The 21,805-nt window shown below is 40.3% G+C and overlaps 1 protein-coding gene across 14 annotated transcripts in view; it reads left to right on the top strand.

The window, feature by feature from the left end:
- Positions 1-21,805, top strand: part of tab2 (TGF-beta activated kinase 1 (MAP3K7) binding protein 2) — a 67,785-nt gene that overhangs the window by 10,247 nt on the left and 35,733 nt on the right. For 10 of the 14 annotated variants that reach the window (XR_009785364.1, XR_009785363.1, XR_009785365.1 and 7 more), the window contains one exon: positions 21,529-21,760. Coding sequence is in view for 9 of the 14 variants with exons in the window: in XM_061753368.1 (XP_061609352.1) it covers positions 21,659-21,760 (102 nt within the window). In the remaining 5 variants the exon portion in view is untranslated. The remainder of the gene's footprint in view (positions 1-21,528; positions 21,761-21,805) is intronic. The other 4 variants (XM_061753370.1, XM_061753369.1, XM_061753367.1 and 1 more) reach the window with 1 other exon arrangement.

The following is a 21,805-nucleotide window of genomic DNA, read 5'->3' as shown; positions in this document are numbered from 1 at the left end:
CATCCATGAAAAAGACGTTGCTTGGATGGCAGCATATTTTTCTCCAAAACCTGTATGTACCTTTCAGTATGTGTAAGTTACCCATGCTATTGGCACTAACACAGCCCCATACCATCACAGATGCTGGCTTTTGAACTTTGCGTCCATAACAGTCTGGATGGTGCTTTTCCTCTTTGGGCCGCCGGAGGACATGACGTCCACAATTTTCAAAAACTATTTGAAATGTGGACTCGTCGGACCGCAGAACACTTTTCCACTTTGCATCAGTCCATCTTAGATGAGCTCGGGCCCAGAGAAGCCGGCGGCGTTTCTGGGTGTTGTTGATAAATGGCTTTTGCTTTGCATAGTAGAGTTTCAAGTTGCACATACAGATGTAGCGCCGAACAGCATTTACTGAGATTGGTTTTCTGAAGTGTTCCTGAGGCCATGTGGTGATATCCTTTACACATTGATGTCAGTTTTGGATGCAGTGCCGCCTGAGGGATCATTCAATGTTGGTTTTCGGCCTTGCCGCTTACATGCAGTGATTTCTCCAGATTCTCTGAATCTTTTGACGATATTATGGACCATAGATGATGAAATCCCTAAATTCCTTGCAATTGTGCGTTGAGGAACATTGTACTTAAACTGTTAGACTATTTTCTCACGCACTTGTTCACAAAGAGATGAACCTCGCCCCATCTTTGGTTGTGAATGACTGAGCAATTCAGGGAAGCTCCTTTTATACCCAATCATGGCACCCACCTGTTTCCAATTAGCCTGTTCACCTGTGGGATGTTCCAAACGTGTTTGATGAGCATTCCTCAACTTTCTCAGTCTTTTTTGCCATCTGTCCCAGCATTTTTGGAACGTCTTGCAACCATAAAATTCTAAGTTCATGATTATTTGCTAAAAACAATATAGTTTATCAGTTTGAACATTAAATATCTTGTCTTTGTAGTGTATTCAATTAAATATAGTTTGAACATGATTTGCAAATTATTGTATTCCATCCATCCATCCATTTTCTGAGCCACTTCTCCTCACTAGGGTCGCGGGCGTGCTGGAGCCTATCCCAGCTGTCATCGGGCAGGAGGCGGGGTACACCCTGAACTGGTTGCCAGCCAATCGCAGGGCACATAGGAACAAACAACCATTCGCACTCACAGTCATGCCTACGGGCAATTTAGAGTCTCCAATTCATGCATGTTTTTGGGATGCGGGAGGAAACCGGAGAAAACCCACGCAGGCACGGGGAGAACATGCAAACTCCACACAGGCGGGGCCGGGGATTGAACGCGGGTCCTCAGAACTGTGAGGCTGACGCTCTACCACCGTGCCGCCAATTATTGTATTCTGTTTTTATTTATGTTTAACACAATGTCCCAAGTTCATTGGAATTGGGGTATCTACAATAAATGAACAAGTCATGTACATAAACACATTGCTCCATCTTGTGACCGGATCGGTGATCGGTTATCGTTTTTCTTAAACGACCCCAAAAATTCGCCTCGTGACAACCTTACACGTCGCGGGTGCTTACCTTACATTTCTCCTCAATCGCCAATAATAATAATAATAATAATAATATTAATTACCTTAAAATACGAGGGTAGATTAACTCCAATATGATTAAAGAATACATCTATTTCTTCTATACTGTGTTTTTCAGCTAAATAAATTATCTCAAAATAGCGTCCCTCTGTAAATCAGACATGGTGGAATGATTAAAGAGACGACTTCTCAAGCTAATGAAGTGTTCTTTAAGTTTGCTTTGGAGAACCTCTGCTATGAAATAGGATAGTAGCACAACCGTCAATTAAAGGAATATTGTGGAGTCTCTGCTGGCTTCCTTTGGATGTAGCACTTTACCTAATTGGAACCAGAGTACATGGTGTGTTAAACAGGCGTATTTTGAGAGACTGCAGTGCTTAAGACATTTTGGCTTTGGTAGTGGCAGTGTTGTGATTGGAGCATTGATTCCCACCCTACATTTTTCAAGTTTTATTTGACAATAGAAACAGCAACTTCTATCTGCCCTGGATTACGAGTTGTGTTCTGGGACAAGTTTTAGTTTTAATAAGTTTTAGTCCACTTTACTTCAACTTAAAACCAGTACGAGTTGCATGAATCACAAAATGTCATTTAATGTTTTTATGATCGGTCATTCTGGGGTCATCACTTATTTATATTGCTCTACTAAGATGACGAAGATGAGTTTAAGATTTATGTTCCTTTTTTTAAGAAGTATGTCAAGCCACCCACAGTGTCATGTTCTTACACATCACTTGATGGCTGTTTTGAATTTTTAAGCAAAAACATTGCTCAGATTTCACACTGGCTCAGTGTAACTTTTCCTCGTCCTCGACCCATTTTCAGCAATATCCATTGCTGCTTTACTTTCACAAACAAATGGTCAAATATTATAAATTACGATAGGCCATAAGTCTTCTCTTTTATCCAAAAATCCACTGCATCTTCTAGTGTTGCATGTCTTACATCCATGGGAGCACTACTGTTACAAAGTGAGTGACAGCAAAGAAGAATATGGTTAAGGCCTTACCTTTGGCCTCTTTGTCCCTTGAAGGTGCAGATAAAGACGCTGAAACACTTCATCTGATAAGAATGTTCTTACAAACACCAGAGTTTGCATTTTTACATTCAGCTTCCTCTGTGCGGTAGTATAGTGTTGCTTTGTGTTGTAAACAAAAGATACTCAGAAGAAATTAACCTGTGTTCTACTAATACAACTGTAAGGTACTCCATTTCTGGCTGTTCTTTTAAATCTATAATTACACCTTGCGACAGTTATGTTTGCATACAGATTTGAACTGTATTTACCACTACAAGTGTCAAACACAGCAACTACTTCGTTGATGCAATGGTTTGGATGTGTACTTAGTCACTCCACTTCCTTTCCATAATGGGTGAGCTACAACTCTCACAAGATACAGTTTAGATGTGATGTAAATGGTATTACGAGAAAGTTGACCTAGTTTGGTTTCTCCCCTCCTGCCCCCTTTACTCGAAAGACTAGTCGCTGCAGTCATAGCTCCCTGAGTGTTTCCAGAGCTTACATGACAACCTGAACCTGCATTATAGTTTGGGGATGTTGAGAGGAGAGTTTGCTAATATCTGCATTACCTTGTGTAGGGATTGAGAATGAAGTTAATAAACTTAAGAGAGGGATCAAAGCCCAGTGATTTGATTATCTATTGTGACATACGTGATCAGATGGACCATTGCTTGTAATTAAATAGAATAATAAATCTTATAACCCATTTTGTGCAACACAGTCATTTAAACAGACACATTGCTCCATCTTGTGATCGGATCAGTGATTGGTTATCATTTTTTAAAAACTTTTGATCGGTGATTGGCCCCAAAAGTCCTGACCGTGTAAAGCCTACTTGTTTTTGGGGCCGATCACCGATCAGCGAGTTAAAAAAAAACGATAACCCATCACCGATCCGATCACAAGAATGTGTCTATTTAAATGACCTGTTCATTTACTGTATATACTTGTGTACTTAATTGCTCAAAGAATTATATTTACAATAAATAATGTATCTTTGTTCCTCTATTTATGCCAGTGAGGCATAGTGACAGACAGAACCAATGAATGGCCTTCTATTAGATGGCAGGAAGTAAATACAGTAATTAATGTATCCACGTTTTGTGACATTTTTGTTTGTTGGTGTGCCGTGAGATTTTTCTATTGTAAGAAGAAGAAGAATCACCTTTTATTGTCATGAACATGCATGCATGCACACGAAATTTGTTCTCTACATTTAACCCATCACAGTGAACACATACACATGTTAGTGGAACACACTGGAGCAGGGGGCAGCTGAAGCACCCGGGGAGCATTTCGGGGTATCAGTGTCTTGCTCAAGGACATTACAGCCGTAAGTTCGGGGGATGTTGGCAGATGGTGCAGTCGGGGTCTTGAACCTAGATCCCGCACGGTTACAGGCGATGATCTTAACCATTGGGCCACGGCTGAATATGTTCCTTGGCTCCATAAAGGTTGGAAATCACTGCTCTAGTCAGATGTGTGAAATCAGTCAAACCAACATTACATGACAGAAATAATGGGTGCTAACTTAATGGAATTAAATGACTTTATTTTTAATTAAATTACTTCACCCACACCGGAACTTTAGAGCATGATTCGACAGAACGGCGGCATGTTTACGTCCAACCGTTTGTGGTACCACTAGCTTGCTAGGCTACATAACATTTTATTGCCTGCTTGTGAGCCGTATCATATTAAAAGTACGTGAACATACCTGAAGCAAGCCTTAAACGAACATCCTCTCCTGTCCTGAGCACCGGTGACCACCAACACACGTTTTTCCCCATTTTGTCCTTTTAATACAGTCGAGCCGGCGCGCTCCACTCTTGTTGTCGTCGCCACGGTAACGAGTGTATCCGGTCGCATTTGAGTTGACAAGATCAAGCCCAATGATCGTAAAAAACGGGATGCGGCGGTATCGGAATACAAGATTTTATTGCAGTAGTCTGACAGTGCAATCGTGAAAGAGCAAATTTGTCTTGTAGTCTGATCCGGCGGGCATTGCGTGTTGCATGTCTCAGACGTGTTGTCTGTCCCACATCGCTGACATGTTTTAAAAAAAAAAAAAACTTCATTGGCCGTCAGATATTTACAGTACTACGTCAAAAGACACGCAACAAGGCTAAAAATAAACTAGCTTTTGGATTCAAATATACTGCACGCGGCGACGTGGAGTTAATGTCCTTTGCGTTTGATCGGATCGACGAATTATGACATTAAAGCCGATCAGCCAATCAGCATAAAATGCTAAATATCGGCCGATGCCGATCCGCCCGATCAAATCGGTGTAAAGTCTACTTGTTAGCTGTCTCAATGTTGGCATAGACGTATTTTATTGTTTCACTCACTCAATTGACTGAGAGTTGACTTCACTGAAGCTCCGTGCGGTGTTGGCTGAGGCTCGGAGCGTGTCAGACGCTACACATCGTGAAATCCTCCTTTGCACAATATAATCTTATTTCAAGTGTTGCACTGACGCAACTGGACGTTAATTTTAACAAAGTTAAGACACACTTTTGTTCGCCGCTGCCGCCGTTCCGCCTAAGCATGTCTTAGTGCGGGTTCTTCTTTGTTGGTTTTCACCGCTTCTTTGTTAGTTTTCGCCACTTCTTCTTGATGCGGTTCCCATAATTCATCGCGACATGAAATTTGAATTATTACAGTAAAAAAGATTTTCATCTTTGTTATTAATGTGTGTTGATGTTACTAGTACATTGTTTAATGAACGTATGTGTTATTTAACATTTACGCTTAGTTCACATTTATGGTTGATTTATGGGACTACTAATCAAACCGTGAGTGGAGGGTGTGTGTAATATAGTGACCTCCCAGTCAATTCAACTGGATGTTCAGCAATGTTCTATAGGTAATTGCTTGTTAAAGTAAAGGATTCTTTCCTCTGATGTGTGCACACTCGCGTGTCGGCCGTCAGTGATCAGCATGTGACATATGCATGAGCCATGTAGTTTTATTTCGGTCAAAAAAGTATTTTGGTCCGAAACCGAAAATTCACTTTTTGTCTTCTTTTCGGCAGAAAAATGTTGGCCGAAATTTCAGTGCATCACTACTGGAGCCATGAATCTACACATCTTCTTTCTGTCTTTTAGGGTTTAATAAGAACGCAATATTATTCAGAATCCTGCCTTTATTTTAGGCACATTTATCAAAGCTCCAATGGTTTTAATTAAATTACGTCAATATGAAGATTGATAATGAGTGAGAATCAGTGTTTACAAGCAAGATCTCACTTGCTCTTTTCCAGATACGATGCAATCACCAGCCTTATCACTGCGCTTCTTATCCTGTTGCTTAGTTCTGGCACCATGTTGTCTCACACCCCCTCACAAACATTTCCTCCTCGATGCATCGCAGAATGCTTGACTTATTCTGAGCTGTTTGTAAATGCCATGGAGAGGCTGCTGTGTCCTTCATTTCTCCCACAGTCTGGCCATAGTCTTTCATCTCCCAGGTTGTTGTGCTCGCTAACCATGGGAAAGGGCTTTGATCGAGCGCACTATCAGGAAGAGTGTGGGCCTTGGGCTCTCGTACTCCTTTGCTCCCTTGCTGTCTCACTCTGAAAACATATTGTCAGGATTTGGTAGACAGTGGAGTCCACCCTACTGAAATGTCTTTTGTTTTTTGTTGCCAGGGGAAACTGACCTGTGTGGGTCATTATAAAATGTTTGCAACGGTAGTGGTCTATTCAATTAAATACAATACTCGCCAATGTTTTGCACCATTTTGCATCCCAGAAATACTGTATATCCCAGAAATACTGAATTTGTTTGAAATATGCACAACACGTAATGAACATGATCAACAACCCAAATATACAGTGAAGTTGTGGCTATCAGTTGATCCGTAAGGTGTGAGCACTTTTAGTTCTGCAGCAGAAAATTTGAAGGTAAGCCCATCTAACTTGCCCATGCAGTAACATTTGTTTGTTTTTAGAGCATTAAGATTGGCGGCGCTACCTGAGATTATAAAACAGTATTATTACAAACCATGCTTGGTAGCAGCATGACCTCATGGGGAATGTTTTTGTGCGAGCAATTATCAATGATTTGGGCGACCAGGTAATGACAAAGTAGCATTGTGGGTCTCTTTTGTTTATTATTATTATTTTTTTTATTTAATGCGCTGCAGCTGCTGTGCACGAGCCCACCTACCCCCAACTGTATCTTTCCCATGGTGTTGTCGGGATATCTCGAGATTTGCTTGGTGCGTTTCCCTTTCTACTGCTTTGGTAGCATGTGTGCTGTGGATCAGGCCATGTTGTGAAGTGCTGGCATCCTCCTATTCACACCTGTTGGTACCCGTCAGGGCACAATCAAAGTTCTGTTCCTCCTGTCATTTACCGACTCTTGCACAGTTCAGGACTGCCTGTAGAAATACCAGCTGTGTGTTTGTGCCTGACAGATGTAAGGACTGCGGGGTACCACCTCATCTTGTAAGAAACTTCCCACACAGGCCAAAAATGACCATGTGTTACATGGCTTTGTTTGACTCAGATTAAAAAAAAATAATAATGTTTTCACCGTATTTCATTTCTTATACAACTGTCAATCTACTGTTGGCTTTTTAAAGCTAGTAAAGTCACAGAGAACATAGAGTAGCAATCACTGACCATGAGACTGAGTATAAGCTGCAATTTCATGTGCTGTCGTGTTGACAAAACACAGCGTTATGTTTCAAATGAACGAAAACTGAAACAATATTTCACATAAATCCAATTAATCTGTTCCAGACTAAAGGTTGAATTGACTAGTCTTACACAAAAAATCACAAACTCATACTCCCTTGGACCACATGTGCCGACTTCCTAAGTATTTAAGCCCAAATACTAAAGAGGGATGATTCAAAACCTGCAAGACCGAGCACATCTTTCATGGCATCACGATGGAATCAATGAAACTGTAATATCCATCCATCCATCCATTTTCTGAGCCGCTTCTCCTCACTAGGGTCGCGGGCGTGCTGGAGCCTATCCCAGCTGTCATCGGGCAGGAGGCGGGGTACACCCTGAACTGGTTGCCAGCCAATCGCAGGGCACATAGGAACAAACAACCATTCACACTCACAGTCATGCCTACGGGCAATTTAGAGTCTCCAATTCATGCATGTTTTTGGGATGTGGGAGGAAACCGGAGTACCCGGAGAAAACCCACGCAGGCACGGGGAGAACATGCAAACTCCACACAGGCGGGGCCGGGGATTGAACCCGGGTCCTCAGAACTGTGAGGCTGACGCTCTAACCAGTCCGCCACCGTGCCGCGAAACTGTAATATTTTTTTATAATTATCTTATACACACACACACACACACACACGCACAGAGTTGGGCATCATTTGAATCATCAAGAGAGTATGAGTTTGTGAGTTTTCGTGTGATGAGGGACTTGAGACGTCCTACACCTCGTTGAATAAACAATGAATGTTAATCTAGCTCTAGCAATGTCACTACTTTGTGGTAGCATTTTTGCATCACCCACAAATACTTGTTTATGGCACTGCGACAGGCGCGTGGATGTAAACAACATCAGAGGGAACCATAAATTCCATACTACGGTTTCAAACGTTAGACATCCTAAAAAACACAAATTAAATAGCTCAAATTGAACATAATTCATGAGAATAGCAGTGTGGGAAGTAGAATAGGTCATGTGCTTTTGTCATCAATTATTTTTTCGTGAAATTATTTGTTATGGAGGATTTTATAGGTGTTTTAGGTGCTCTTTTTTTTTTTTTTTAAATACAACCAAGATGTTCGCCACTTGTCACATTGCTACTAAAAGGGTTGACCTGCTTCTCTTCCTATCTCTCAACGTGGGAAACAAATTGTAAAAAAAAAAAAAAAAAAAAAAAGCACCAAGTTATTTTATGAGGATTCATTTCATGTCAGAACAAGCTGACAAACTTGTTTCTAAACCAGTGAAAAACAGGGTTCAAGCTGCCTGTTCCTCACCTTGCCAATGGCTAATTGAAACAGGATGTGGCCAGAGGTGGGTAGAGGAGCAAATTATCGTACTCAAGTAAGAGTACTGTTACTTTAGAATATTATGACTCAATTAAAAGTAAAAAGTAGTCATTTTTTAGTCAATATTTACTTGAGTAATAGTAAGAAAGTACTCAATGAAAAAACTACTCAAGTAAAGAGTAACTTGCGAGTAATTTAAGATTATTATTATTTTTAAATCAGAACATGCACATCAAATAAAATAAAAATAGTAATAATATATGGGAGTCGACACACACCTACCTCCATTTAAATTTTTAACTGCCCAAAAACCAACAACACATACCGTAATTTCCCGTGTATAATGCGCACCCATGTTTAATATGCACACCCAAAGTTGACCTCAAAATTCTGGAAATCCCTTCTACCTATGTATAATGCATTTTTACAATGCATGATTTTGCTTCTACCCATATGATCAAAACATGAAGTATCTGTATTTTGTTAGTTTTTTTCAAAGAATTATTCTGAAGTTTAGCACTTTATTTGAACACATCCTTTTCTTTAATTTACTTGCTTGCTTTAATTTTTTAGAAAACACACAGGTGTGCTCATATGTTTGATTACCCAGGCAGAATTTGTAAGGTGGGTACAATTATTTAAAGAAAACATGAAGGACCAGGCGAAACACATTTAATTTTATTTTAATGGAATTCAAATTAAACGGTCAAGCATTTCAGAAAAGCATTATCATTAAACAAAACATAACCATAAAGAAATTAATGATGGTTGTTGTTCAGTCAGTCATATTTAAAAAAACAACAATATTTTACAAATTCTGCCTGGGTATGTAAACTTATGAGCACAACTATACATATATGCAGTCATACGCCCCCCGTGTCATATTGGAATGAAAGTGTAGGCCACACTTTTTTTTATAACCACTAGGTCGCGGTGGCATTTTAGAATGAAAGTGTACAGCATTTTCATAACTACTGGTGGCGGCATACATTTATAAAATGTGAAAGTTTACCTATGTATAATGTGCACTATTGACTTTTGACAATTTTGGGGGAAAAAACATTATTTGCTTTATTTGCTTTAATGACTATCCAAGTTTGAGCAGTCACAATTTAAGAGCTGCATGATAAAGCTGTTGTGTTTTGGAGTCTGTAAAGTAAACAGTCACGTGGCTGTTTTCCCCCCCAAAATTTGTCATTTTGATTGGCTCGCGAAGGCTACGTGCACGGTCATGTGACTACCTTGTGTAGTCTGATTGGTGAATTGGAGTCAAATTACATTGGGGATCCCGTTTGTTTGGCGCAACAGGCACCTTATGCGGAATTCGAAGATGGAGTCTAAAAATAGACGCGCACACGCAAGAATGAATAAATAAAAGTAGCGAACGGCATGTCGGTGTGAAAGTATCGATCCTTCGTCACATAAATACTCAAGTAAAAGTAAAAAGTATGCAGATAAAGTACTCTGACAAGTACAGTTTATGGAAAATGTTACTTGAGTAAATGTAACAGAGTAAATGTAGCGCGTCACGACCCACCTCTGAATGTGGCCAAGCGAATATTACCCACGTTCGCCACGCTGGCGAATCAGAATTGTTTGCGTCAAAACTCAAAAGCCCTTCCTGATAAAAGTTAACGATTTGCGTGCTCATTCTGTCGTGTGTGAATGGTGTTAGTGGTTTAGTTACCCCACGCGTCGTAAAATGCTGTAATGCGCCGTCCAGCCGCTTCTGGCTAATCAGTCAGGCTCACGGGCTCTCCCAGCTGTGGGTGCTTGGCGCCCAATTGAACCATGCATATTTATGTGTCGATGGTCAATGTGTCCTGCAATTCACATTAGTTCTTGCAGCTAGCTAGCTGCCTCCTTCATCAAACGAGCCGCTAATCCCACTTTGGTAGTCATGCCGAGCGGTGGCAGCGCTGGCTCGAAGCAGGGTGTAACTTGCCAGTCATTTCGGGGGCCAAGACAAACATACCCCCCGCCCCAACACACACACACACTTTATGGAATTTAGACCGGTTTGTCCTGCTTTTGAAGGCTGTTACAATTATCTAACAGCTAAGGATACTAATATTTACCACTAAAGTTTTAGAATGTTTATCTTCAACTAAAAAGTGTGAGTTTGAGAAAATTCTATATAGTCCTTAAGATCCTTCTTGAGGATTTTCAAATAAGTGAATCATCCCAACACTTTCACTTTAATAGATAAGAACATTAATTAACATTTAATATAGTTTACCATTCGAACCGTTTTTTTAAAAGTACATCTTGGGTGATGAAAAGCGTCACTCGTGTCACTCTCCACTTTATCGCTATACTCAGCTGACACTGACAGCAGTGCTACTGCTACTGACAAGGGCATCATTATACAGTATTTTTAAAAGGCATGAAGTTAAATAGTTATGTCAAGGAAGATTTCTTTTCCAATTCAATACTAAAATAAAGATTTGAAAATACCGTATCGAGGTATAAATCTTTAACTAGGAACTAAGGAACTAAAATGACTTATATTGGGATGTCAAATATTGTCCATATCGCACAGCACTAGTTTAATATACAGAAAACAATGTGAAATAAATATAAATGACTAATGAAGTGGATAAATGAACACTATCACTTTTTAACCTTCATTAAAAACTCTTAATTCCTTATGAAATATGGCAAAGAAGGGAGAAGGAGACATTATTGTTTCGAAGGATAATTAGCCATTTTTTTAATTTGCTAAAATTTCTTTCTTGAATTCGTTTGTTGTCTTCTGCACCTGGTACTTTCTTAAGCGCCATTGTGGCTTATTGCATAGTTGCATAAATAAGCAAAAAAAAAAAAAAAAAAACTTCAGATGAACTGCGTGATGACACTGACTCAAGAAAACAGTCCATTAAGTTGTCACACAAGCAGGCGGATTTGTTTGGTACTGACCATTATCAACTATACGAAAACGTAGCGAATATACAGGAACCAAATTTGGCCCCAAAAAAATCGCCAATAACTGAATCGTACAAAAACTACCGGTAGAAAAACTGTAAATCATAAAAGCATTTCGAGCATTGGTTTATTTTGAATATAATATATTATAAAACACACATTCGAAAAAAGCAAACACCACCAGCCAAAGCATGCCACACCCTACAAAATATATCTTAAAAAGTTGATAAACAGCCCAGCCCTATGTCTCGACTCTTAAGTGTATAAAGATCCTGGGATATGAGGCAGATATATATCTTGTCTGTCTTGATCTGAGGTAAAAAGGGCCCACTGACTGTGAAATACAAGTGTGAGTTGAATGACTTGGGAGCTGGATAAAAGCAAAATGGCATCTCAGCAGCAGAGGAGTAACATGACTTGGCTGCTGTTTGTCTTCTTGGTTGGCCTCAAGGTGGGGAATGATACTCCTAGCAGCTGCAGGAAGCATTTCCGGCTGCCGGTTTTCTTCTCAGCCAAGCACATCGAGGTCACGGCAATAGAAGCGATGCATCAATAACTATTCTCCCACTGTAGTATGTAATATCCCATACATACAGACTTTTATCAAGATGGAGTTATTATTAATGATATACAAATACCATGATAGTTTAAGGTTATACCTTCTCCAGATCGTGTTTTTACTAATTGTTAACGCTGGACAAGCTAACAAAAGTCTGACATTGAATTTTCAATAGGAATTGATTGATTGTGCTAAAATACACAGTCATCGAAGCCTTTTTGTGTGTGTGTGATAGGATTTAATTACACAAGTGGTGGAGTCAACTGATGGAATGAGTTGACCCAAAGAGAGGTTCTGCTAATGTCCTGCAGTCTGTGTGCTTCAAAGAGCATGATGACATTCTGTAAGTGCTTTTCATAAGGCAATAAAGGGTGAAGATTTGACTGGTGCATACTTGGCATGTCATCGCTAAGCGCCCCAGTGCAAACCATCTCATTGTGTTCAGCTGCCTAGCAGAGAGTGCTGAGAGACGACACTGCCACCCAAGCCTCAAATATAGCTGGACAAAATCACCAGCATGAACCCCTGTTCCCCTGTGCTTGAAGTTTCGTGAAAATGCCAGCATGTTTTTTAGTATTTAGAACCCCTGGGGGAAAAATATCACTGAACCTAGGGGTGGTAGATCTATAGCTTCAAAATATTATCAAAATGCTGCTGTGCCTTCGGCTTCTAAGGAAGCACCATTCATTCATTATTCATTATATACTGTATTAAAAACAGTCACTGATGGTGTAGTGGTACACTCGCCTGACTTTGGTCCAGGCAGCTGCACGAGTCTAAAGCCATCATATAATGCCTGTGGACTTGTGGAAATGCTACAATTTTTAACTAACTACATCAGTTATTTAACGTTCATCTATTTGTATGGACCCAAATATGAATGCTTCAGTGATGCTTTGTAACCAGCAACTTCACACAGCAATTGAAGAGTGGAACATCATTCCACAGGCCACAATCAACAACCTGATGAACTCTATGTGAAGGAGATGTGTTGCACTACGTGAGGCAAATGGTGGCCACACCAGATACAGACTGGCTCTTCATGCTTGGAGGGATTATTTGTCTTTTTTGTTTTGAGCAAGAGTCCCACTGAAAATTAAAGGTAGGGATGGGCATAACGATTAAAGGTAAAATATTTGGTCGATGTGTAGAATCAAATTAACCTATTCTACGCCCCACATCGAGTTGATCCTTTCCATAGTCCAAACCCTGTCCAAACAATAAAAATCATAGCTGAAATACAACCCCAATTCCAATGAAGTTGGGACGTTGTGTTAAACATAAATAAACACAGAATACAATGATTTGCAAATCATGTTCAACCTATATTTAATTGAATACACTACAAAGACAAGATATTTACTGTTCAAACTGATACATTTTATTGTATTTAGCAAATAATCATTAACTTAGAATTTTATGGCTGCAACACGTTCCAAAAAAGCTGGGACAGGTGGCAAAAAAGTTGAGGAATGCTCATCAAACACCTGTTTGGAACATCCCACAGGTGAGCAGGCTAATTGGGAACAGGTGGGTGCCATGAATGGGTAGAAAAGGAGCTTCCATGAATTGCTCAGTCATTCACAAGCAAAGATGGGGTGAGGTTCACCTCTTTGTGAACAAGTGCGTGAGAAAATAGTATAACAGATTAAGGACAATGTTCCTCAATGTACATTTGCAAGGAATTTAGGGATTTCATCATCTACGGTCCATAATATCATCAAAAGGTTCAGAAAATCTGGAGAAACCACTGCATGTAAGCGGCAAGGCCGAAAACCAACATTGAATGCCCCGTGACCTTCGATCCCTCAGGCACTTTATCAAAAACCGACATCAATGTGTAAAGGAACACTTCAGAAAACCAATGTCAGTAAATACAGTTCGGCGCTACATCCGTAAGTGCAACTTGAAACTCTACTATGCAAAGCAAAAGCCATTTATCAACAACACCCAGAAACGCCGCCGGCTTCTAAGATGGACTGATGCAAAGTGGAAAAGTGTTCTGCGGTCCGACGAGTCCACATTTCAAATTGTTTTGGGAAATTGTGGACGTCGTGTCCTCTGGGCCAAAGAGGAAAAGAACCATCCGGACTGTTATGGACGAAAAGTTCAAAAGCCAGCATCTGTGATGGTATGGGGCTGTGTTAGAGCCAATGGCATGGGTAACTTACTCATCTGTGAAGGCACCATTAATGCTGAAAGGTACATACAGGTTTTGGAGAAACATATGTTACCATCCAAGCGATGTCTTTTTCATGGACGCCCCTGCTTATTTCAGCAAGACAATGTGTTACAACAGCCTGGCTTCGTAGTAAAAGAGTGCGGTACTAGACTGGCCTGCCTGCAGTCCAGACCTATTTCCCATTGTGGCGCATTAGGAAGCGTAAAATATGATGACGGAGACCCCGACTGTTGAACAGCTGAAGCTGTACATCAAGCAAGAATGGGAAAGAATTCCACTTACAAAGCTTCAACAATTAATGTCCTCAGTTCCCAAACGTTTATTTAATGTTGTTAAAAGAAAAAGTCCTGTAACACAGTGGTGAACATGTTCTAAGTTAATGATTGTTTGATAAAAACAATAAAGTTTATCAGTTTGAACATTAAATATCTTGTCTTTGTAGTGGATTCAATTAAATATATGAACGTTGACTGTTGTGTTCGCTAGCCGGGATGCAAACTAACAAACTAGCGAGGAGCTAAATAGCTCACTCCACTGCGACAAAGTCGTTTAAAACGTCAGTGCCTCTCCGAGTTGTTGTGTGTGTTTGTACCCAATTAACACAAACACAGGAACGTTAACTGTTTATGAAGCATAACCTCAGTGACCCGTTATTCAGCCAGTACAGCGTTGACTACAGCGAACGTCAACGTATATTTGATTGACAGGTGAAGGACTCCTCTATAGCGGACCAACCACTCAGGAGCTGGGTTTAGATGGAGACTTTTTTCTCATTCCGATTGATCTATTTCGATCGTGTGCATACATGATGCGCCCTACGTTTAATTGGAACAGCCGTGTGATATGCGCACTTGGTCGTGAACGTCACATCATTCATCCAGATGGAGGTCCGTCTATTCAGCACAGTAGCTAGAATTGTTTGTATACATTTAATGAAAAAATGTTTAATTAAAAACAACTTATAAGTAGTTAAAAACAAGATCTCCGTTGGGAGCCACCATATTTACGCCATGTGTAAACGATGACGTCACCACGCATTTACATCGAGATGAAGCATGCGCAGACAGAGCTTTTCCCGACTATTCTGAATGACATCTACATGGCCAAAATTTACTTCTGATCGGTTTGGCAAAAGAAATATTCCACCCCTGTGAAATGGAATAAAATTCCATTCGGATTTGGCCTGTTTAGTCTTTATTTATTTATTTATATTTATATGGAGCATTTTCATTCGGTTTAGGCTTCTAAACTGATTATATTCAGAATAGAAGGCTCCATGTAAACCAGGCTTGTAATTTTAAAAAGTTTTTGTGCTATTAACTGTTTTTGGAGAGGATCTGAGTAGGTATCTCTGAGCAATATTAAAATTGTCTCAAAGGCTCTCCAAATATAACACATCCACCCGACATGCGCTGAGAATAAGATTATATGAAGCAGAATGACAAAAGCTATTTGCTTGGGTCAGATACCAGGCTATGCTGGTCTTGTACTAAATGGTGGTGTTAGGCACGCAAACATGCATCCATCATCTGTTATGTAACATTTTATGACGTGCATTTTCACCTATCTCCAATTGTGTTGGTCGGGTTAATAACATACAGTAAAATGTCTCCCCTCCATGTAGTTTCTCACAGTATTTGGAAGGGAGGAATAGTTTGTAAAAGTTTTTCCTCCTTCAAAACATGCTTTTGGGGCTTGTTAGTTGGCGATTGTTTCCACATTGCAATAAAAAAGAAAAAAAAAAAGAAAAAAACTGCTCCATGCCCTCCTGCCCTGTTTTGCATTTCACATTCTGATTTGCAAGTTGCTTGCACAGTCTTTAATGTAGTTTTTCTTGAAATTATGTAAGCAAAACTAATGTTTATGTTGTTGAAGTTTCTATTTTAAGTTCAGACTTGGGTCCTTGCGTGTATTGGCTATGGGAAAAAAAAAACATGGGAGGTGGGTCTTTGGAAACAAACGCTGCTTCACAGATCTGCAGGTGTGCTGCCCAGCCTCTCTCAGCTCACTTCTAGCAAAAAGTAGGCCTTTTAAAAAATACCACAACTAAAGGCCTTTTTACAATGCACTTGCTCAATATGAAAGGACCGTGCGTCACAGCGACAACGACTACAGCGCCCCGGTGCAGCGTGCCCTAATTTGGAAGTCCTGACATAGACGCCTACCAGGAAGTAACAGGAAAGTTTTCCCGCTGGAGGAGTAGACCGCACCTTGGCAACTTCAGCAAAATGTTTCTGTCTTTTTTGCAAAAGAAAGCCCTGCTTCTCATTTTAAGGTGAAAGAGGAGGAGATAAGCTGCAGGACAAAAAAGGAAATGGGTGCACTCCATTTTAATGGCTCTGAGAGTTTAGGCTTGTTCGTTTCCCTAGTACAAGTCCACGCAAAAAAGCACGTGGAAATCACTCCGCCAGCCCCTCTCCCAATGAAGGACTATTCTGACATCACCGCGATATCGCTCTCGAAATAGAACTTCTTTCTATTCAAAGTCGCTCCGTCACTAACCGTCACTAACCCACTAAGAATATACTGTATACTTTGAATATGGACAATTATGATATGAAAATAAAATACACTATATCACTTAGGAGACTATACTGTATTCGAGTTACAGAAGTAGCACTTATTATTCGTTGCCACCTTAACCGACGTTTCAGGACAAACTCTTCCACTGTTTAGTTTGTTGTGGTACTGTTTGCAACAGTAAACTGTGTATGTCTCTGTGTTTAACATCATACCATATCATGTACAGCTGTTGGCAGTTTCACATCTACATTGATAAACAGTGCTCAAGTCTCCACCCCCACCCATTGTTACATATAGTATACAGGTCCCTTTTAATATAGAAATCAAATGGAATAAATATTTCTAATTACAGCTCTAGAAGGAGTAGGATGACACACTTACTCATTTAGGATATCTAATATTGGTTATTGGCATGGTTACCCTCGATCACCTAATGTTGTCTGATCAGCTCCGACAACTGTTGCACTTTCAGTGGTAACATTACGGTTCAGAGTTGTGTCCAGTGCTCGTGCAAACATCCTCATGCTAATAATATCCCACAATGTTTTACCACCAGTAGGTTCTGTTAGGGTGTTTTTACAGCAACATTCTCTGGTCTGAATCAGTTGATAGATTTGTACACTTTGTGTATTTGCCCCTGATTTGGTTTCTTTTCACAAACCTTCCAAGCGAACCAAAATGCCCCATTGTCCCAACACGCATTACACTCTTCACTTATTGGTTAGTGGCTGGTGCAGGAATGTTAACAGGAAGGTTTTGTATTATTGAGTAAATGAGAACAAAATTTTCCAGTTGGAGATTAAAACTGAGCAAAGAGTTCTTGTGTGAAAGCACATCTTACATTTTAACTTGATCTTCCACAATGACCTTTTGTGGCACCTTTCTGTTTGGGAACCAACCAAAGTGGAACAGGTCTAATATGGGACCGTAGTGAATTAAATTAGCAGTGTAACAAGATTTCCCAAAAATGACAGTCTGTCAAAATGCTGAGTCGAGTTGGAATGGCTTTTTGAAAAAGAAAAACGGATGATGGGTTCGAGAATGTTTCTTTTTTTTTTTCATTTTATTTAAATTTTTTTGTGGTGAGTGGGGGGAGAATAGCCTTTTTGGGGAACCTTTTTTATGATATCACCTATAGAAAATCTGGTCAAAATTATAAAAATCCATTATTTCTCAACAAATCTACCCTACCCTTTAGTTTCATCTGCTACTCGGGCAACCCATTGTCCTATTGGCTGACAAGTTTGAGAAAAAAAAAAAGCTGGTACGGGCCAAAATTTTGAGGGGTCCTCCAAGTCGACTCCCCAAAATTACTGTGACATTTTAAACGGCGTTACTTGTCCTAAAATCTCAATTTAAATGGCACAAATGGAACATTATTCCTGATTGGAGCAGAGTGGGCAGTAGAATAGGTAATGTACTTCAGTAATCATGTTTTTTTTCCTCCCCTGAATTTATTTATGGAGGATTTTAGAGGTGTTTGAAGTGCTTGTTCCATGTTTTTTTTTTTTTTTTTTTTTTTTTTAAATTTTAGAAAAATTCCACAAAGATGGAAGCCACTTGCCAGGTTGCTAATAAAATGGAGCGCGACTGATTGTTTTCTGACAATTGGTTAAGAGATGTGAATTGAACATTTATTTGCAAGGCAAAATGTTACGCCATTGTCATATAGTTTGTCAGATGTTGCCATAATACATACATATTAATGCTGTACAGTGTAAACCAGGGATTTTCAATAAAAAATTCCCAGGTTTCCGGTTGCAAAAGATTTTTCAGGGCAAAGGTCCGGATCACAATGTTTAGATTTGCATAGCCAACCCATTTATCAATCCATTTTTTTGTACCGCTTATTCTCACGAGCGTCGCTAGTGTGCTGGAGCCTATCCCAGCTGACTTTGGCCGAGAGGGAGGTACACCCTGAACAGGTTGCCAGCCAATCGCAGGATACATATAGACAAACAAGCATTCACATCACACTCACATCTACACTTACGGACAATTTTGTGTTTTCAGTTTCCCTACCATGCATGTTTTTGGATTGTGAGAGAAAACCAGAGTACCTGGAGAAAACCCACTCAGGCACAGGGAGAACATGCAAACCCCACACAGGAAGGCCAGATTTGAACCCACAACCTCTGGACTATGAAGCAGATGTGCTTGCTAACCAGTCGCCCACCGTGCTGCCACATAGCCAACCTGTCAAGCAATGTCAAAATGGCACATTTCCTTTTACTTTTCACATCTGGGGTTTTGCAAATATGATGTATTATTTTACATATCAGCCCATACCAATAATGAATATTTTGATCCTACTAAACTTCAACATTGCTCAATGCTTGGTTTGATTGGCTCATCATGGTCATGTGATCAGACCAGGGCCTACCCTAAAGGTGCGTGTAGCTGGTAAACAGTATGTGACAGCGGCCTGAAAAAGCGCAATTGACCTTGGGTTCGCATGAGCCCTTAACTTGGTCCCGGACCGCGGTCCGCCATTTGTAGGTGTACACGGTACAAGAATCAAGTCTGAATTACTGTACATGAAAACCCCTATCTAATATGATACATCTTTATTGATGCTGATGCATGGAAAAGACTTAAGCTATTGCACCAATCTTGTTGCCATCGCCATATTCTACATTTTTATTTTCCTCTCGTGTGAATGCAGCTCAACCATGTGCTCATGAGGTAAGTAAGGTAGCTACAGTAAATGTAGTAACCGTGATAGAGGTGTTCTTACATGCTTCTTAGACATCCCAGTGTACCCCAGTTTTCTTGAGTGTGATGGGTCTACCTGGGAAAGTTGTGCTCTTGCCTACTTACCATCAGCTGCAGGCTGTGGTACAGAAAATGTTTCCATTTCCTGTACACATGCACTGCCTCACCACCACCAGTACATGCTTGCAGGCACACAGACATTTACGCACAAGCAAATGTCAACTGCTGTTTTCAAAAGCAGGTAACTAAAAACTGAGCAGCCTGTCTTGCAGAGTTGATCCTAGTTTTGTGTGCACCGAGAGGCAGTTTGGAGCAATTTGGGTTGTGCACTTAAAATGGGGTTTTCTGTTCTAGAGATGTTGTTTAGAATCAAAGGAGAGGCTTGTACAGTATGCAGTACTGTGCATCTCCTTAATCTATCACTGCTTCACTTCCCTAATTAGGGTGTAGTTTAAATAAATGATCAATTATTTTTCTATTTTAACTTCACAAAGTGGTACTGAGATTTTACTTTGGCCTTTCCAAAGATAATGTTACAGGAAAGTCTTGTTGAAAAGCACACCTGTTTCAGGTTTGCGCTTACTGTTTACCTTGAGGTCTATTTGATTTAGTCTTGTGACTTGAATATAGTTGTAATTCACTTTGATTCAGGGAATTACACATTTTTGGGATCACGATAAAAATACTAATGTCAAGACTTGAACTGTGTAAAGTTTTTGTCCATGTTCCTGCACTTGGGTGGAACAGGTAACAGAGGGACGTTAGGTGGAAGCACAGCTAGTTAGACAGTCGGCACTGTCCCATTCGCTAGTATCAAGTTACCCACAAAGCCATGTTGTCTCTGGTGAAAGTTTACAAAACTATCCGTCGTAAAATGCGCACTGCTGAGTCAGCTGGTGGTGTTGATGTTCAGCTCGCCATCTACATGTCTTTAAAAAGTCAATCCATCACTTTTTTATTATCTCATTTTTTGGGCGCTTATAAAAACATCACCGAGCTGTTCTGTAAATTGAGGCATCCAGCGAAGACGCATTTTCGGGGTGTAGCCATCGTTAGCTTGCTAACTGCACGCTGGAGTGATAAATGGGCCTTCTTATGGAAGCTAAGCACATCTAGCTCACAACTGAGCAGCAGCCAAACGAAATGACGTCACTTTGGACTTTTATAGAGAGGGAGCGAACTCGCGCTAGAAAGTATACGCCCCAGCACCGTGAGGTCACTGTGTTTTAGCCCCGTCCACAAAATCAGGAAAATTCAAACGGTGAAAAAGACTTAAGCTATAGCTAACACAACTCAGGACAGAGAACCTTTTGTTTGAAGCCACCCACTTTTCAAGTGAGCAAAAGTATTGGAACAGACATGATTAAATTAACTTGAAGTGAATAACATTTAATATTTGGTGGCATAACCCTTACTTGCAATAACTGCATCAAGCCTGCGCCTCATTGACTTCACCAAACTGTTGCATTCTTAATTTTAAATGCTTTTCCAGGCCTTTACTGCACCCTCTTTCAGTTTTGTTTCTGTTTCTCCCTTCAGTCTCCTCTTCAGGAGGTAAAATGCATGCTGTATTTGGTTAAGGTCCGGTGATTGACTTGGCCAGTCTAAGACCTTCCACTTTTTCCCCCTGATGAAGCCCTTTGTTGTGTTGGCAGTGTGTTTTGGGTCATTGTCTTGTTGCATGAGGAAGCTTCTCCCAATTAGTTTGGATGCATTTTTCTGTAAACTGCAATCCCCGCCATTTAGAATGCTGTGGAATTTATAGGTTCTGTTTAACATTGTTTTGTGATTTCTAAGCTGGCTTCCTTCTGCTTCTCTTTTTACTAAGTTCAGAGGGATTTTGAAATAAAAGGAGCGTATTCTCTGAAACAATGGACAAAATGATTTTTGAAAGTCCTCTGGCATAATGAAGAGACAACCCCAAATGTCTAGTTGACATAATTTGACTGTACTTGCTTTTTACCACAGACATGCTCCTTTCCTGCCTCTTGGACTCACATTTTTGTTTTTTGTTAAAATGTTAGCAAAGTCCACACCTCAAGATTATATAACATTGTGAACTAAGAAGAGATTTGTCTTTGTTTCTTTTAGACCGCTCATCCTCCTTTTTTTCCCCTCCCTGACCCCCCCAGAAGATGTTCAAGATGAAGGCTTTTTGCTTCCACAACTAATGCCAAAGTGCGCCAACTAAAACCAGCAGTCCTGACCTGGCACCATACGAATGGCCCAGGGAAGCCACCATATTGATATTCAGGTTTTGCATTACCTGCACCAGAAGTTCCCTGAAGTCCCAGAGGGTGTTGTGTCCCAGTGTGTTCTGCAGGTAAGCAGATTTTCAATCCTTCATACAAGCAATATTCCTGCGTTC

The sequence above is a fragment of the Phyllopteryx taeniolatus genome, chromosome 18, assembly GCF_024500385.1.
Source record: "Phyllopteryx taeniolatus isolate TA_2022b chromosome 18, UOR_Ptae_1.2, whole genome shotgun sequence".
Classification (NCBI taxonomy): Eukaryota; Metazoa; Chordata; class Actinopteri; order Syngnathiformes; family Syngnathidae; genus Phyllopteryx; species Phyllopteryx taeniolatus.
The sequence above is the reverse complement of the archived record's forward strand: the minus strand, read 5'-3'. Positions and strand labels throughout refer to the sequence as shown.